The sequence below is a fragment of the Antedon bifida genome, chromosome 8 (genome assembly GCF_963402885.1).
Source record: "Antedon bifida chromosome 8, ecAntBifi1.1, whole genome shotgun sequence".
Taxonomy (NCBI): domain Eukaryota; kingdom Metazoa; phylum Echinodermata; class Crinoidea; order Comatulida; family Antedonidae; genus Antedon; species Antedon bifida.
The window spans coordinates 14541468-14556302 of record NC_136233.1 but is presented as its reverse complement, the minus strand read 5'-3'; the positions used below and the strand labels follow the sequence as shown (position 1 = coordinate 14556302).

General features: G+C 33.2%; 2 protein-coding genes across 3 annotated transcripts; one reads left to right on the top strand and one right to left on the bottom strand.

Moving 5' to 3' along the window:
• Positions 1 to 1999: 1999 nt before the first annotated feature.
• Positions 2000 to 8193, top strand: LOC144851142 (NADH dehydrogenase [ubiquinone] iron-sulfur protein 2, mitochondrial-like). Its single transcript, XM_078708699.1, has 13 exons — positions 2000 to 2115; positions 2426 to 2532; positions 2888 to 2997; positions 3122 to 3323; positions 4638 to 4750; positions 4886 to 4960; positions 5363 to 5440; positions 5654 to 5739; positions 6079 to 6198; positions 6648 to 6777; positions 7078 to 7173; positions 7621 to 7762; positions 7895 to 8193. The coding sequence occupies exons 1-13, from the start codon at positions 2012 to 2014 to the stop codon at positions 7930 to 7932; spliced, it is 1401 nt and encodes a 466-aa protein (XP_078564825.1). The 5' UTR covers positions 2000 to 2011; the 3' UTR covers positions 7933 to 8193.
• Positions 8159 to 13940, bottom strand: LOC144851143 (zinc finger HIT domain-containing protein 2-like). Of its 2 annotated transcripts, XM_078708701.1 has the most exons (12): positions 13840 to 13940; positions 13313 to 13391; positions 12993 to 13063; positions 12775 to 12893; positions 12155 to 12279; positions 11905 to 12071; positions 10470 to 10539; positions 10248 to 10340; positions 9902 to 10061; positions 9092 to 9244; positions 8550 to 8668; positions 8159 to 8518 (listed from the first exon to the last, which is right to left on the bottom strand). In XM_078708701.1, exons 1-11 carry the CDS (start codon positions 13923 to 13925, stop codon positions 8556 to 8558), a joined length of 1236 nt encoding a protein of 411 aa, XP_078564827.1. In that variant the 5' UTR covers positions 13926 to 13940; the 3' UTR covers positions 8159 to 8518; positions 8550 to 8555. The 2 variants fall into 2 exon arrangements, with proteins under 2 accessions (XP_078564827.1, XP_078564826.1); XM_078708700.1 differs by having other exon boundaries at positions 8159 to 8668.
• Between the last annotated feature and the right edge of the window lie 895 nt (positions 13941 to 14835).

Sequence of the window (14835 nt, the reverse complement as noted above, 5' to 3'; positions counted from 1 at the left end):
ATAAGTTGGAATTTATATTTATTTTGCCCTGCATCGATTTATAGAGTTATTTATTGTAAGGCGTATTTACTTTTTGCTGAAAGTAGTAATTTGGTTAATTTCCACCAATCACCTGATATATATCACGTGAACAATTATTACTAGTACCGATTATATTATTATTATTAATTATTTTTTATGTGTAAATTTATTTATATATAATATATAATAATTAATACTAGTACGTACTTTTTTTTACTGGTACTGAATTTAATATCGTACGTGCCTATTGTGTCTATAAGTTGGTTAATATTTTTAATTGAGTCGAGTCCCTGTGGTTTTTTCCATGTTGGATTTAAAAAAAAACTTTTACACTAGCTTTTTTTTTTTACAATTTCTTATTATTTGATCAATGAATCGTCATATATCTTGTGCTACTAGGCCTACTACTAGCCTTTAGCTAGTACTATTACATACCTAAAATTCTAACCTTTATTTTGACAACTCTGCTTACTATGACTCTCGACCTCATAATAGCGCAATATATCATATATCAAAAGTCCACATTTTTGGTCATTTTTTGACAGCAGTGTTAACTATAGTGTGATTTTTTTTCTCGAAATAAATGACAAATTGGCGACCTTTTGGGTAACAATATCTTGTAGCCATGACATATATCCATAGTCTGGAGAATCCAATTTTCGACAAAACTTTTGAAACGCCATTTTTGTTTGTATTTTTTCAACAACATTCCTGTAGATTTTTTAGTTGTTTATTTTTTCACAGTAGTAGTCACAATATTACGACTAAATGATGATAGATAATATAATGCAATATGCGCATTCCCCATATTATGCATATAGTAAATATAGATATCGCATTTTTTTTCCGACAAAATCGTCCAAAGACTATTATTTATTTATTGCAATCCGCTCGCCCTGAATAGGCCTACTCGTTCCCCTTGAAAACAACGAGACTTTCGATAGAACAATATGCCTTGATTCTGAGACTTCTTGAATTAATTGTAAGCTGGCTTTTCGCGCCGCGGCTTTAGACAGCTACATCCCAAGAGGGCTACTCATTCAGAAGCTGAAAGCAAGCAGCAGTTATAGTACTAGAGGCCGACGTTTTTTGTTTTTTTTTGTAAACTAAGACACGTCATGCTAAAATTACAAATCCCAAAGCAAAGCTGTCAGATAATCATTGAATTATTATCAAAACAGTCCATTAAAGTTTTTGTTTTTGTAATAGGACACTTCACACTTGAAGTATCTAGGCTTGATGAAGTGACCCCCAGACTTGACCTTAGCAATACAATAAACTAAAGTGACAGAAATTGAGTCTGTTTCATATCAAAGTAGGAATTCTTGTTGTGTTTTACTTCAAATACAAGTTATTCACTTCTGTAACAAAAAAATAATATTTATTTACGTATAAAAAAAAGAAAAGAAACGTTTAATTATAACCAAAAAGTATTTTTTGCTTTAGTTTAAATTACATTTTTTCAGGTAAATAATTGTTTGGTTAACGTGAATAAATATTATGTGACAATAAAATGACACATTCAAAAACAAATTTGAAATAAAAAATATTTTTCAGAGGGACAATATATCTTTAAAACTGTTACGTCATTAAGCGAGCAGCGTTTTTTGTAAGAAATATTTCTTGTTTACATTAACTTATTACCTGTTTTCATACTACTGAATCGAAATGGGAAAATCCCTCTGTAGGATTATGGATGGATAGTAAAAATATATTCCTGTATCATTATTATTTCAACTTGAAACGCTAATTTCTTATATTTTATTTTATTAATCATCTTTAAAGAGGATCACCCGTGCAGGTCTTCATTTTAAAAAGGGGTCCTCTGTCAAATAAAATTCAATTTCCAATCAATTCAATTTTTAATTCGGGATTGCTGGCGCGCAAGATACAACGGAAAACGCGTTTTATGATATATCCACCAGTTGCGTTTAAAGGAAACGCAAATAGACAGTAGGGCGCAAACGAATTAGTTCAGTTTTTTTTCAACATGGCGTCGCTACTTCGGCAGTTCAAGAATCTTTCGCCATGTTTCGGAAAACGACTACTAAAAAGTGCTGTTTTAAAAAATGCACCCGTAATTACAGCAACAAGGTATTTTTCCTCATTTTTTAACATAAATTCTGTTGTAGAAACATCTAATCCTTTCTTAGTAGGCTAGGTAGGCTAGGCCTAGGCTAGGCCTAGCCTAGGCTAGGCCGGCGGACCACAGGACATCGATCGACACCCGACAGGGATCGGTTTCACCCACAACTCTGGTTGGTTAGCCTAACGAGAGCATACCTAGTTGTTATAAGAAAAAGAAATGTAACTTTAGTCCAATTGTCTTCATTAGAATACTATATTATACTACATACACACGCTGTGACTGTCCTTTTATTAGTTTTGGTTTTTATTGTTTCAGAGGTGCAAGGCAGTGGCAACCTGATATAGAGGATGTTGAATGTTACTCTAGAGCTGTAATGTATCCAAATGAAACAACTTCAAAATGGCCACATCCTCCCTGGGATGGTAATGAATGTTTTATACCTAGGCCTAAACTTTAAAATTTCAATTTCAAGCAATAACAATCAAACATTTTTATTTTTAAAACACAAAATTAAATGATTTTATTTTCGACTTGGTTTGCAAAGGTAATCTAACTATAAGTACTAATAATTGTAGAAATAGAAATTCACAGAATTTACAGTATTCATTTTGTTTGCAATATAATTTATCTTGAAAAGAAGCCCATCTCTAAATAAAAAATCCTCCCTTTTCTTGGTTTTACAATGTTAATTAGACGGTATACATGCTGTCAAAGTTATCTTTCTGGGAAGAAGAAAGAAACATGCTTAGTAGCCTTAAATATTATTTTTCATTTTAGACGTTGACCCAATACCTGAAAAAAATATCTCCAATTTAGTGGTGAACTTTGGCCCCCAGCATCCTGCTGCTCACGGCGTGCTTCGACTGGTTTTGGAGCTTAGTGGAGAGGTAATGAACAGTTTTTAATAAAGCATTTTGTGCATTACACCATATAAATCCATTTAAGTTTCAAGTCTTGATCAAGAGTGTCACAACTGTTGACTACTGTATACATCGAAACGCTTTTTTTCAGACGGTCATTCGAGCTGACCCACATATTGGCTTGTTACATCGTGGTACCGAGAAGCTTATGGAGTACAAGACGTACCTGCAAGCACTGCCTTATATGGATCGGTTAGACTATGTCTCCATGATGTGCAATGAACAGTGCTACTCACTAGCTATTGAGAATCTACTTAATATTGAGGTACCAGAAAGAGCTAAATGGATCAGAGGTGATTATCATAAATTATGACATATACCCTTTTCAATTCAATTCAACTTTATTTCAGACAAACTGTCCATATGAAACATATAAATACAATAAAAAATAATACAAAGCATTATGGGACAACCGTCATGGAGAGAGGACTAATAATTATTTGTTGACATATAGTGCCTCTTAAAATATGTGGATTATGTTTTGAGGTTTATTGGATGTAGACTGTAGACATTATTATATTATTGATTACTATAGTTTACAAAACAACACATTATTATGGCTATACTGATACTAGTTAACACACGTAAAAGTATACATGAGATTATATATACAAAAGTTCTGTCCATTTTCTATGCAACTTTGAATCTTTTAGAATACGAGAAAAAACACATGTAATTAAAGTATTACAGCTTTTTTCAATTTTTGTTTTGAAACAAAAAATTGATTTCCGAATGTACTCATAGAAGGAGGGAACATGGTTATCAACAAACATAGCACTAGCACTACAGCTCCTTGAGCGTCTTAAAATCTTTCTAAGTGCGTTATTAAAACAGACCTGTAATGACTTTATAGTTTTTACATTAAAATCGCACCATAAGGCCGCACAATACATACTAATACAGTATGACTTAAACAAAGTAATCTTAACATCTGTTGAGCATTTACTAAATCTCCTACAAAGAGAGTTACCTCTAATACATAATGATCGATATTGCCTTTTAATATCCAGTTCGTCCCTAGTATCATTGCTGATAACACAACCAAGGTAGGTAGTGGATTGAACGTAATTTAGTTCTTTACCACATAGAACAGTAACATAATTGCCATTCAGTTTTCTTTTCCTAGGGCAAAAACACATGCAAATTGATTTTTTTGAATTATATAATACATCACATACTTTTCACATCTGCATAAATGTTTACTTGTCTAACTTGTAACCAGGTTTGATCTCGCGATTTATTACACGTTTTCATACACGCATATGCGAACCCCGCAGAACCTTGGAAGGAAAGCATAGTTGCTTGCACGCTATTTTATTACTATGATTGGTTTAATGCACACACGTGCAGTAAGAACTCGGAACATCTTGCAACAAAAACAGGCCTCTCATCAGTGTGTTTTTCTCCCAAAAATCGTATTCACACTATGCAAACCTGGTTACAAGTTGTTACATTTTGCAGATGTGAAAAGGGTAATACAGGCGTCTATTATTATAATATTATCTAATAATATTATTATAACATATTCGTTTTTAATGCAAAATAACATATTTTTTACCTTCCAATGCTAAATAAGAATTTGTTATTTTTTTTACCTATGTTACTAGTTTTGTTTGGAGAACTAACAAGAATAGCCAATCATGTCATGGCAGTAACCACACATGCTCTGGACGTGGGTGCTATGACTCCATTTTTCTGGATGTTTGAAGAAAGAGAAAAGGTATAGGATAAGTTATAGATTTATACTGTATACATTATCACTTTCATCATAATTTTTTATAATAATATCATGAAAAATGTGGCATTTTCATTTTTCTTCAGCTGATAAAAAACATGGCTATTTTTTCTCTTTCAGATGTTTGAATTTTATGAACGTGTGTCTGGTGCACGTATGCACGCAGCTTATGTGCGTCCTGGAGGGGTACAGCAAGTGAGTAAAGCCTAATATTATTTTAAACATGTGGCTATGCGTATAGCAACTGCATGTATACTGTGGTGTGGATATGGCTAAACCCCTTGAGCAGTACCCAGAGGAAAAAACAGCATTAAAATATGTCGAAAAAGGCTAAAAAAAAGCACAAAGGTCCTTAAACCGGGTGCCTTAGACCTATGCGTTAGGCCAGTGTGTATGATAGATAATGGTCTTATATATAGAAGAGTATCATACACCGTATATCATCCATAATGTTCTTTATGCTGTCAAATTATTTTTTTTTAATGTCAATTTTCTTCCGCTTATAATGTTTTAAAGGCTAAGAATGTTAATTAATAACAGTATTATCAGTCTCTCTGGTATTATGTATTATTTATCATCTGATTTTCTTTTGTTGAGGATCTTCCACTTGGTTTGATGGATGACATATATGATTTTCTTCGAAAGTTTTCGGATCGAATTGATGAAGTGGAAGAGGTATGCTTTGTTTTTAGTGATGGTTAGATCTACATACAATGCAGTAATGCATAATTTAAACTACAGCAAGATACCTACCACAATCAGGTCTATTAAATAGTGCATCAAGTTGTTTTTTTCATTCATTAGAATTTAATGTTTTCACACATAAGTCTGATTTTTCATTAAAAGATGATGTGTTTTTTGTTTCTAAAGTGAAGTATTGTTTTACAGATGTTAACTTTCAATAGAATCTGGAGAGATAGGTTACTTAATGTTGGCATAGTTACTGCAGAGGAGGCGCTTAATTATGGATTCAGGTAAAGCAATTGCTACTTGTAAGTTGGAGTGGGTAGCCGAGAGTGGTTAGGACACTTGACTGTCATACAAAGAGATCCGGGTTCAATTCCCGACAACTCCCAGTCTACTCAGCTGTAAATGAGTACCTGGTAGAAAAAACTATGGAGGATAATGGCATGTAGAAAGGAACTGGCCACCCTACTACACACACATAATAAAATGAGCTCATTCCCCTAAGTTCAGAAATGAATGTGATCTTTACCTTTACTTTGATGTATAAAATAGAAAGCGTACATTACACTACAGTACCAATGACCATTTGTTTGAAATCAGAAGTAACAAATTTGTTTTAATATTAGTGGAGTCATGCTGCGAGGTTCTGGAATCAAATGGGATTTACGAAAAACTCAACCATATGATGCATATGACCAAGTGGACTTTGATGTACCCATCGGCACCAATGGGGACAGTTATGATAGGTGAGGAAGTAATACTCATCCATAATTATAAGAACCCCTCCTTTGGGATACACTTATTTAGGAGACAATTTTCTGTGAAATGAATGAGGGACAATATATGTTTTAGCATTACAGCTACCCCTTATTCAGGGACAGTTTTCTGGGTCCCAAAGGTGTCCCCTTAATAGGGGTTTTATTACCTCCGCCAGAATGGCGTGTGTATTCGTTTCTTTCTATATTTGTTGGTTAGCAGGATTACTAATATTAATAAAATTTATTGCCCGATTTTCATAAGATTTTAAAGGATTGTTTCATAGCATGTGATTCAATTTTCATATGCCTAGGTGGAGGTTTACGCTCCCTGAGTGCCCTCCTATTTGTAATTGTTATTGATTAATCAACACAAATTTTGTCAATCTATTTTGCAAAACAATAAATGTTACAACTTACTGTTGTAAAAATATTTACAGATATTTGATACGAGTTGAAGAGATGAGACAAAGTCTTCGCATATGTCTTCAAGCATTAAATAAGATGCCAGAGGGCGAGATTAAGGTAGATGATCACAAGGTATCGCCACCCAAGAGGGCCGAAATGAAGGTACAGTATAAATACCTTGATTTCTAACATAATAAGTATGTCCTCTATATACTCCTGTGTTGAATGGGTGCTTTTTTACTATCCCTCCTAAAGCTCTGTCTACACTATCAAACTTTATGTGACAACGAAATGTGATGTGCCCATGTATGGACATGATGATGTCATATCACTACCATATTTGGACACATCACACTTTTTTTTATCAAAATAGTTTGATAGTGTAGACAGAGCTTTGGTCAAGTATTTTATTCTGTTCGTTCATTACTTATTTGTTCTTACAATGTTCATTATTTTAATTAGGAGTCTATGGAATCACTTATTCACCATTTCAAATTGTACACAGAAGGTTTCCAAGTACCACCAGGAACAACATACACTGCAATAGAAGCGCCCAAGGTAGGTTATTTACTTGCTTTGACAACAGAACACATAAATGGACTAGTTATTTGGTATACTTTTATAATACAGTTATAATAAAGGTTAATATTAATGCCAGGGTACTGGTCCACCTCCCAATGATTTGTCTTTATGTCTATTCTATCTGGAGTCTTTTCGGATAAGGACTATAAACTGTAGGTCCCATGTACACATCTAGCTCATGTGCACTTTAAAGAACCTAGTACATAGTACAGACGAGTAGGGGGTTACCCCAGTGTACTGATCATAACTGGGCTCAATGTGCAACATCATCATTGTAATATGTCTATTTCTTTGGATGTACATCTTAGTGAGAATTGAATAAATAAAAATATTTGTTATTATTTAAAATGAATTTTCCCAGTTTCTCTTGGTAATGGCCCACCCACATTAGGCCGAAATATTAATAATAATAATTTATAACAGGGCGAGTTTGGTATATTCATGGTATCGGATGGTTCAAGTAGGCCATACCGTTGCAAGATCAAGGCCCCTGGATTTGCCCATTTGGCTGCACTTCACAAGATGTCTAAGGGTCATATGTTAGCTGATGTTGTAGCCATCATTGGTAAGTTTCTCTGAGAATTTAGACAGTATAAAGTAGTGTTTATATTGTAGTAAATTGAATACAGTATGTAATGTTGTATATAGGATATTTTAGCCAAGTTTTTAACCTTATAAGTTTGATTTATTTTTTTAGGAACGCAAGATATTGTATTTGGAGAAGTTGATCGATAAAGGAACAGCAGGAATTTTATAAATTATAATGTAATTAAGGAATAAAGCAAGTGTTTCAAAATGAACATAAATCCTTAATTATATGCAAGTAAATTACATTGTGAAAATAGATACTACTAATAATATTGAATTGTGTTGGTTGGACTTAATGAGTTAAACTAATAACGCATTGTGCTGTAATTGAGAATAGATACATTGTTTTCTTTGTACATAAACAAACATCCGTTTAGAGATTGAATAAATATCGACAGATATATACAATTTATTTGTTTTCTATTTTGATTCCAATAAGTTATAGTCAATAGCCAGACATGCAAGGACTCCTCAAGATGGCAGAATTTAAAAGGGTCCCCTAGAATACCATATTTTATGTACACAGTTGTTTCACCATAGAGATATATAAACTTTATTATAATACTAGAGACTTAGACCTACTTGGCAATCTGTCATTGTAGTCACAAAAATAGAATTGAATGAATGACCAAATAGTGTATAACTAGATACTGTATGTCCACTTTGCACATTGTCTGACCATGGAGAAACTGACCACGCACATTTGTATATCTGGACCAACCAAAATTATCCTAGGCTAGCCACGTTGTTCATCTAGCCTAAATTCTGTTTCATATTTCTTCTATAAGTTTCTGGGTAGTTGCTGGCTTTCTGATTTTCTCAATATTATCTTCTATTTTATTCTTCACATCATTTTGTTTCTTTTCTTCACTCTCAATGTTACCTGTACAAAGCACAACAAAAAATGCTTCACTGAGATTCAAATACACAAGTACAGTATAAATGTGATAATAGCCTAAATTATAATAGCACAATACAGCAGAAGAATTTTTAAGGTACTAATAGGTATATACTTTAATACAGAACATGCCTTTTGATTTTCAGGAAAATTGATGTTACAAAAGCTTATTATATTTTACCTGTATTTTTCATACGAGATATTAAATAGCAAGCCCTCTGTATTCTTTTAACATGGACCGAAATATCAAGTAGTGAGCTCTCTCCGAATATAGTTTTCCCTGATATATTTTTTCAAGTACTTCACTCAGTTTCTGAGTGCTTTCATTTTAATTTATTAATCAATTCAACTTTATTTATCCACTGTCACAGACAAACTCTATCCTTTAAATAAGTAAAATCTACTTACAATGCTCTACATGAACTAAAGTTCTTAGTGCTACCAATTGCTTGTGATGTTGCATCAACCAGGATGAATAGAACTCAAGTTTCTTCTGACACTGAAAATAGCGTTTGCCAAGTTCTTGGCTCTGATGAGATGATTTACCAGAATGTTTGACAGCTAACAAAGATTAATGATTTTTATTTATTTATTATTGATATACAGTATTATTATTATCTTGGGATATTTATTTTCTATTCTTTGGTGGGATCTTGGTCAGAGTATTGGTGAATTTCCCAAATTTGTAGTGGGCTGGTATTGTATTATTATTATTCTTTATTTGGTCCAATATATAAAAACATACTTCAGAAATTCCTCTTACATACACTGCAGAGATAGTAACAAATATAAATACAAAATACAAATCAATATAAAATCACATATAAAATATCAAAAAGTCTACGATCCAGGTGTTCTCTCCATGAGTTAGCATTGGACAAATTTGTCATAGGTCACAATAGATTGTGGGACAAATGATTTATTGTAGCGTTTAGTACGGCTTCGAGGCAGACGGATACGAATATTAGATGGAAGAAAAGTGTATTCCTTATGGAGGGGGTGGTCTGTTTGGGAGAGTATACGTTTTACCAAGGAGAGAACACCTGCATCATAGTTGAAATTAAGTACGGATACATCAACTCCAATAACCCGCCAAGCCCTTCTGGTAATTTTATTATTATTGTTTAAAACAATACCGTCTTATGTTTGTATGTCTATATTGTTATATCAATTAATAAAAATGCTATAAGTTTTCCAAATGTAGCAATATTACTGTACCTTTTTTGCAGCATTTTCTTGCTTTGTAAAATAACTGATGTAGGTCAGAAAGGGCAGCTTGGATGTAAGTTGTATCATGCTCTTTGTCAGGTCCGGTTAGGAGGTGTAACAGGTCCTCTACCAGGCTAGATGGAGGCAGGTTACTTCTCAATGCAGTAATCTAGTTGGCATGGATAAACACTGTCATTTACATTTGCTAGATATAGATTCATATGTTTATATAAATAGCCCTACGAAATATTATTACTTTCATTGCCGTCATTGACTAGTTCAAGTTGACACATGCATTGTCTTTGAGTAATAGACCAGCAATATATGTGTTGGAATGGTAGAAACTGAATGTTACCTTGATATTTGCTGCAATGGCACTGTGTATTGCGTCACTAACTGTCTGGTACGATTTGTTTTCCCTAAAAACGTCACATACTTGAAAAACACCCTGAATGGGGAAATCATATACATACAAAATTAATGCAGATATCGCCAAATAGATTGGATACACTTAAAAATATTCTGAAACATATATATACCAAACATTATTATTGTTAAACAAAACAACAATAAATACCTGAGCAGACTGCAGTGGTAAGTCATAATGTTGCCCGTTGTAAAACCTTACAATATGAACATAACAATATCTGATGGTTTTATTAAAGAAAAAAAAAGAACATGTACATGTGCAAATGTGCACAAGAAAAAAACGACGGACTGGTTTTACCACCAAAAATTGTCCAGCACCAGGGGCCGGATTTATCAAACTTGCTTAGCAAAAAAATCGTCTTAACTTTGCCTTAAATCCTTGATTTTGCCTAAGTCAGATTTATCAATATATCTAAGCAAAAAAATTTGCTTAATTTTGTCTTAAATCTAAGACGAACAATACCCTGCCTTAAGATGAAAAATTTCGTCTTATCTCATTTCTGCAACAGAAACATTCTTTTTTGACAACGCGAGCGCGCTAGGCCGGAACATTGAGCATTCGGAAAGGCTACGCTAGTGCGTTTTCCGCTGTACTACGGACGCTAAAATAATGATATCGATCTTCGTAAAGATGGCCTAGAAATTGGACAAGCAAAACTAATATTTTCGGGATAGGTACGACCCACTTGACTAACTTTTATAAAACTGTATTGACTGCCAAGGGTCGCTGTCATTGATAAAAATAAATAAATGTTGATTTGATTTAAGTTTAGAGCGAATGATTTTCGTATGTATTTCCGACTGTTGTGCTCTTTCTCTATTTCAAGTAATAAAAACAATAGTAGCCAGAATGCGCCCTCTCTTGTTGGGAGTGAAAATACGGAGATAAAATGTTATAGCGCCGCCATCGCTAAGAGAAAAAAGCTAATGCGCACGCGTAAGCAAGGGTTTTTCGTCTTAAGACATAATTTGCTGCCCTCTAGAGTTTAATTTTGCGCATGTGCAAAGTAAAATTTACCTAAGACAATTTTTCTGCTAAGACATTGCTAAGACGGTTTGATAAATAAGCTTAAGCTATTTGCTTAAGCACTTCTTAAATATTTCACCTTAAGCAAAAATATAAGCAAATATTGATAAATGCCAACCCTGATGTCTAGAAATGGTAGATTTATATTGTACTGTACCTTGAAAAGTGCTTAATTTTCTAATTATTTTTTCAGGAATATATACTGTACAAAATGCAACATAAGTTGGAATTCTTATGAGTTTACAAAAAATAACAATAGATGTTATTTTAAACATTTCACCTCAGAGGAGTTCTATGATTTTTTCCAAGAGATTTGTGGTTTTTTGTGTGTTGTTGTAGTGCTTTTCTGTGTTGCCGATATCTGTGTAATTTTACTGTTTTATTTATAAATATATATATATATAAACACAGCATATATATGATATGCCAGTTTTCAAAACAAATTCCTATTAATTTTTAAATGGACAAATAAAGACTACGATGTTTGTATGGAATGGTATGCAAGTTAAAATGATTCACCTTACCTTACATTTTTGATATGATAGTAAAAGGATACAGAACGTTTAAACAGTTAAAACTAATAGATGGTGAGGGTGTGCCTGATTTTAACAATTGGTTAAAAGGTGTGATGTTTGGTAAGATCTTTGGAACATCATCAGGTGCTGAAGTAATTTGGTGGCTCTTATCTGAACTTCCCTTCACCTCTTTCACAAGTGATTTGTCCTAAAATGCAACAAAAAATAACATTCAGAAATAACATAACAAGTTAGAACAATTCTGCCAATGTTGAAAAGAAAACCACTCACATGATGTGACCACCAAGGAACCCAAATTTCCAGAAGGCCGCCAAATTTTTCATTTTTCAACAACTTTTCAAATCCTTCCCTTTCTTCATGTGTCAATTTTTCCCAAACAAGATCCGAGTCTTTCTCTGCAATTAAACAAAAACAAGGAAATAGTAATAGCTCCATTATGAATACTTGGGAAGATTACAGTCTTCGAACTAGGTTAACAAAACAAGTGTGCCCAAATATAGTAGTGACATGCCCAAATATGGTAGTGATATGACATCATCATCATGTCCATATATGGGCACATCACATTTTGTTGTCGCATATAGTTTGATAGTGTAGATAGAGCTTACACATTTAGATAGGTTACTGGTTAAATGTAACAGATTGGACAATTTTTATAAGTGAAATCATTCTTTTTGTTCATTTTCTGGGAAAGTGAATAATTTTATTAAAACTACAAAATTACCTATTTAAAGTTTTCTTTTATTGATTATCCGCACTTGGCGGATAACCCCTTGTTATTAATCTTTATTTTTCATGTTTTTTGGGGACAATACATCTTTAAGATAGCAATATTATAGTTATCTACTGCAACACTGCCAAGAGGGCTTAGGCTTAAGTGTCTATTGTACCTAAATTTAACCCTTCTAGTCTTGTTTCCAGACTTTCTTCGTCACTGTTTATGTCATATTGCTGATCATCTTCTTCTAAACGCTTCAGCATGTCTAATACTTGCTGCCTTTCTTCAGAGCTGGGAGAAAAGGGAACGTAAATACGATATTTACAAAGCTTGATATACAGTAATTGATGAAGGAAAATTAAACTTTTAAAAAATAAGTAGTAGGCCAACCTTTTCTTTGTATTTTTCATTTCATCTATCACATGTTCCCTGTAAAAAGACTCTGAGCAATCAGCATGATGCTGAAAACAAAAAAAAGATAAATTTATCAACACAGATACACAATATAAAAAAATAAATAATAAAATGAATATTCGCGAGAGTTGGCAGTTGTTTTTATTGTTATTTTCATTTCTGTGATTTATATATTTTTTTATTTGCTTTTGTCTGTTTTGGCATCCCTGACACAAGCATTTGCTTTCTTGGTGATAAATGTTATTTTGATTTATATAATAGCAATTTGCAACACATTTCATGAGGCATTTTCTTACCAAACTTTTGTAACAGGCTAAAGAACAGTAACTGACATTGCACCGAGGACAAACATATTTTGCTGTTTTTTGTAAGCATCTATATAGAAATTAAGAAACAACTATTTTAGTCCAAACAGTCAGTAGGCCTAGTACTAGTACTGTTACTGCATGTGTATGCTTTCCCCCTCTAGCTAGGCCCGCATTATATCTTTTCATTGACTGAGTAATAATATTAAATAATAATATCATTTATTATCAACAATGATTACAATACAGTACTTATTATTGTTAAATTAAGTTAATCAAGAATTAGTTTCTGCTTAGTAGCTTACTGATTATTACTCTACACTAGTATGGGCCGAATTGACTCGCATAGCAAGAGGACACACACACACAGTAGGTCTCGTGTTGATCCTGTGAAGGTAGCACACAAGAAATGGCCTAGCTAATAAAGTATGTTTAAATGCCCATTATAATACACTACAGTATAAGCAGATGTTATCGTATATACAACTGATTATATAAAATTAAACTGGAATACCTACAAGTTGCACAGTTGATGCTTTTCAACTTTAAATGCTGGATTTTTATTCTCACAAAATTTCACGTTTGCGGTCGCGGACGCCGCCATTGTAAGTTATATTCGTTGCCATGTTATTTTTGGGATTTTCCCTAAATTGTGTGTGGGATATTTAAAGACCCCTTCCCTGCAATTTTGGACGTTTTTTGGAAAATAATACGTATATATCACTTTAAAAACATTAAACCATGTCATTCCTTGTCTTAAATGTACGTTTTATGGTAAATTATGATAAAAAGTGAGAAACAATGCACTACCTAAGTAGCTCGCGGCGATCGACCTCTCGTGGACGGTCTTAGGCCTAGCCTAGCTAGGCTTAGTTTTGTAGGCCTAGCTGGTAAACATCGGTAACGTACGAACATCGTACGCTAGCTATATACCTAGCCTGACGTTGTATAGTTGCTGCATTAATTGTCTTTCTATTTTTGCCAGACTCCGTTGATACAAATTGGGGAAAACCCGGTATTTTCGCTGACAAGTTAGGAGTCATCCATTTGTTTTGGCCTCACGATCGATCGAAAAGTGGGCGAATTACAGGTGAAAAACAAAAATATCAATCCGCGCGCAATGCATTTTGGGATTTATAGCGGGCCGCTATAATTATTAGAATCGACTTATTTTTCACATTTTTAACCGTTTAAAGACGAAAAAAGTTATCGCAATAGGACCATATAGTATTATTTTTACATTAAATATAGTTTGTGATCTTAAATTAGATCTAAAAAACGTAGGGAAGGGGGCTTTAAAACAATTATTTTCTATAATATATCAAATATACTTGGGAGATTGTATGTTGTTATTTTAGGTGAAAAGGCCATATATTAGATGTGGTAAAGTACAAATAAAAAAATTATTCTGTAGACTTATATAATATAATACTTTTTAATTTATTAAAAGCATCATAAGTCATTAATTAATTAATATATACCGTAGTAGGATTGAAACCTACTGTACCACAAGA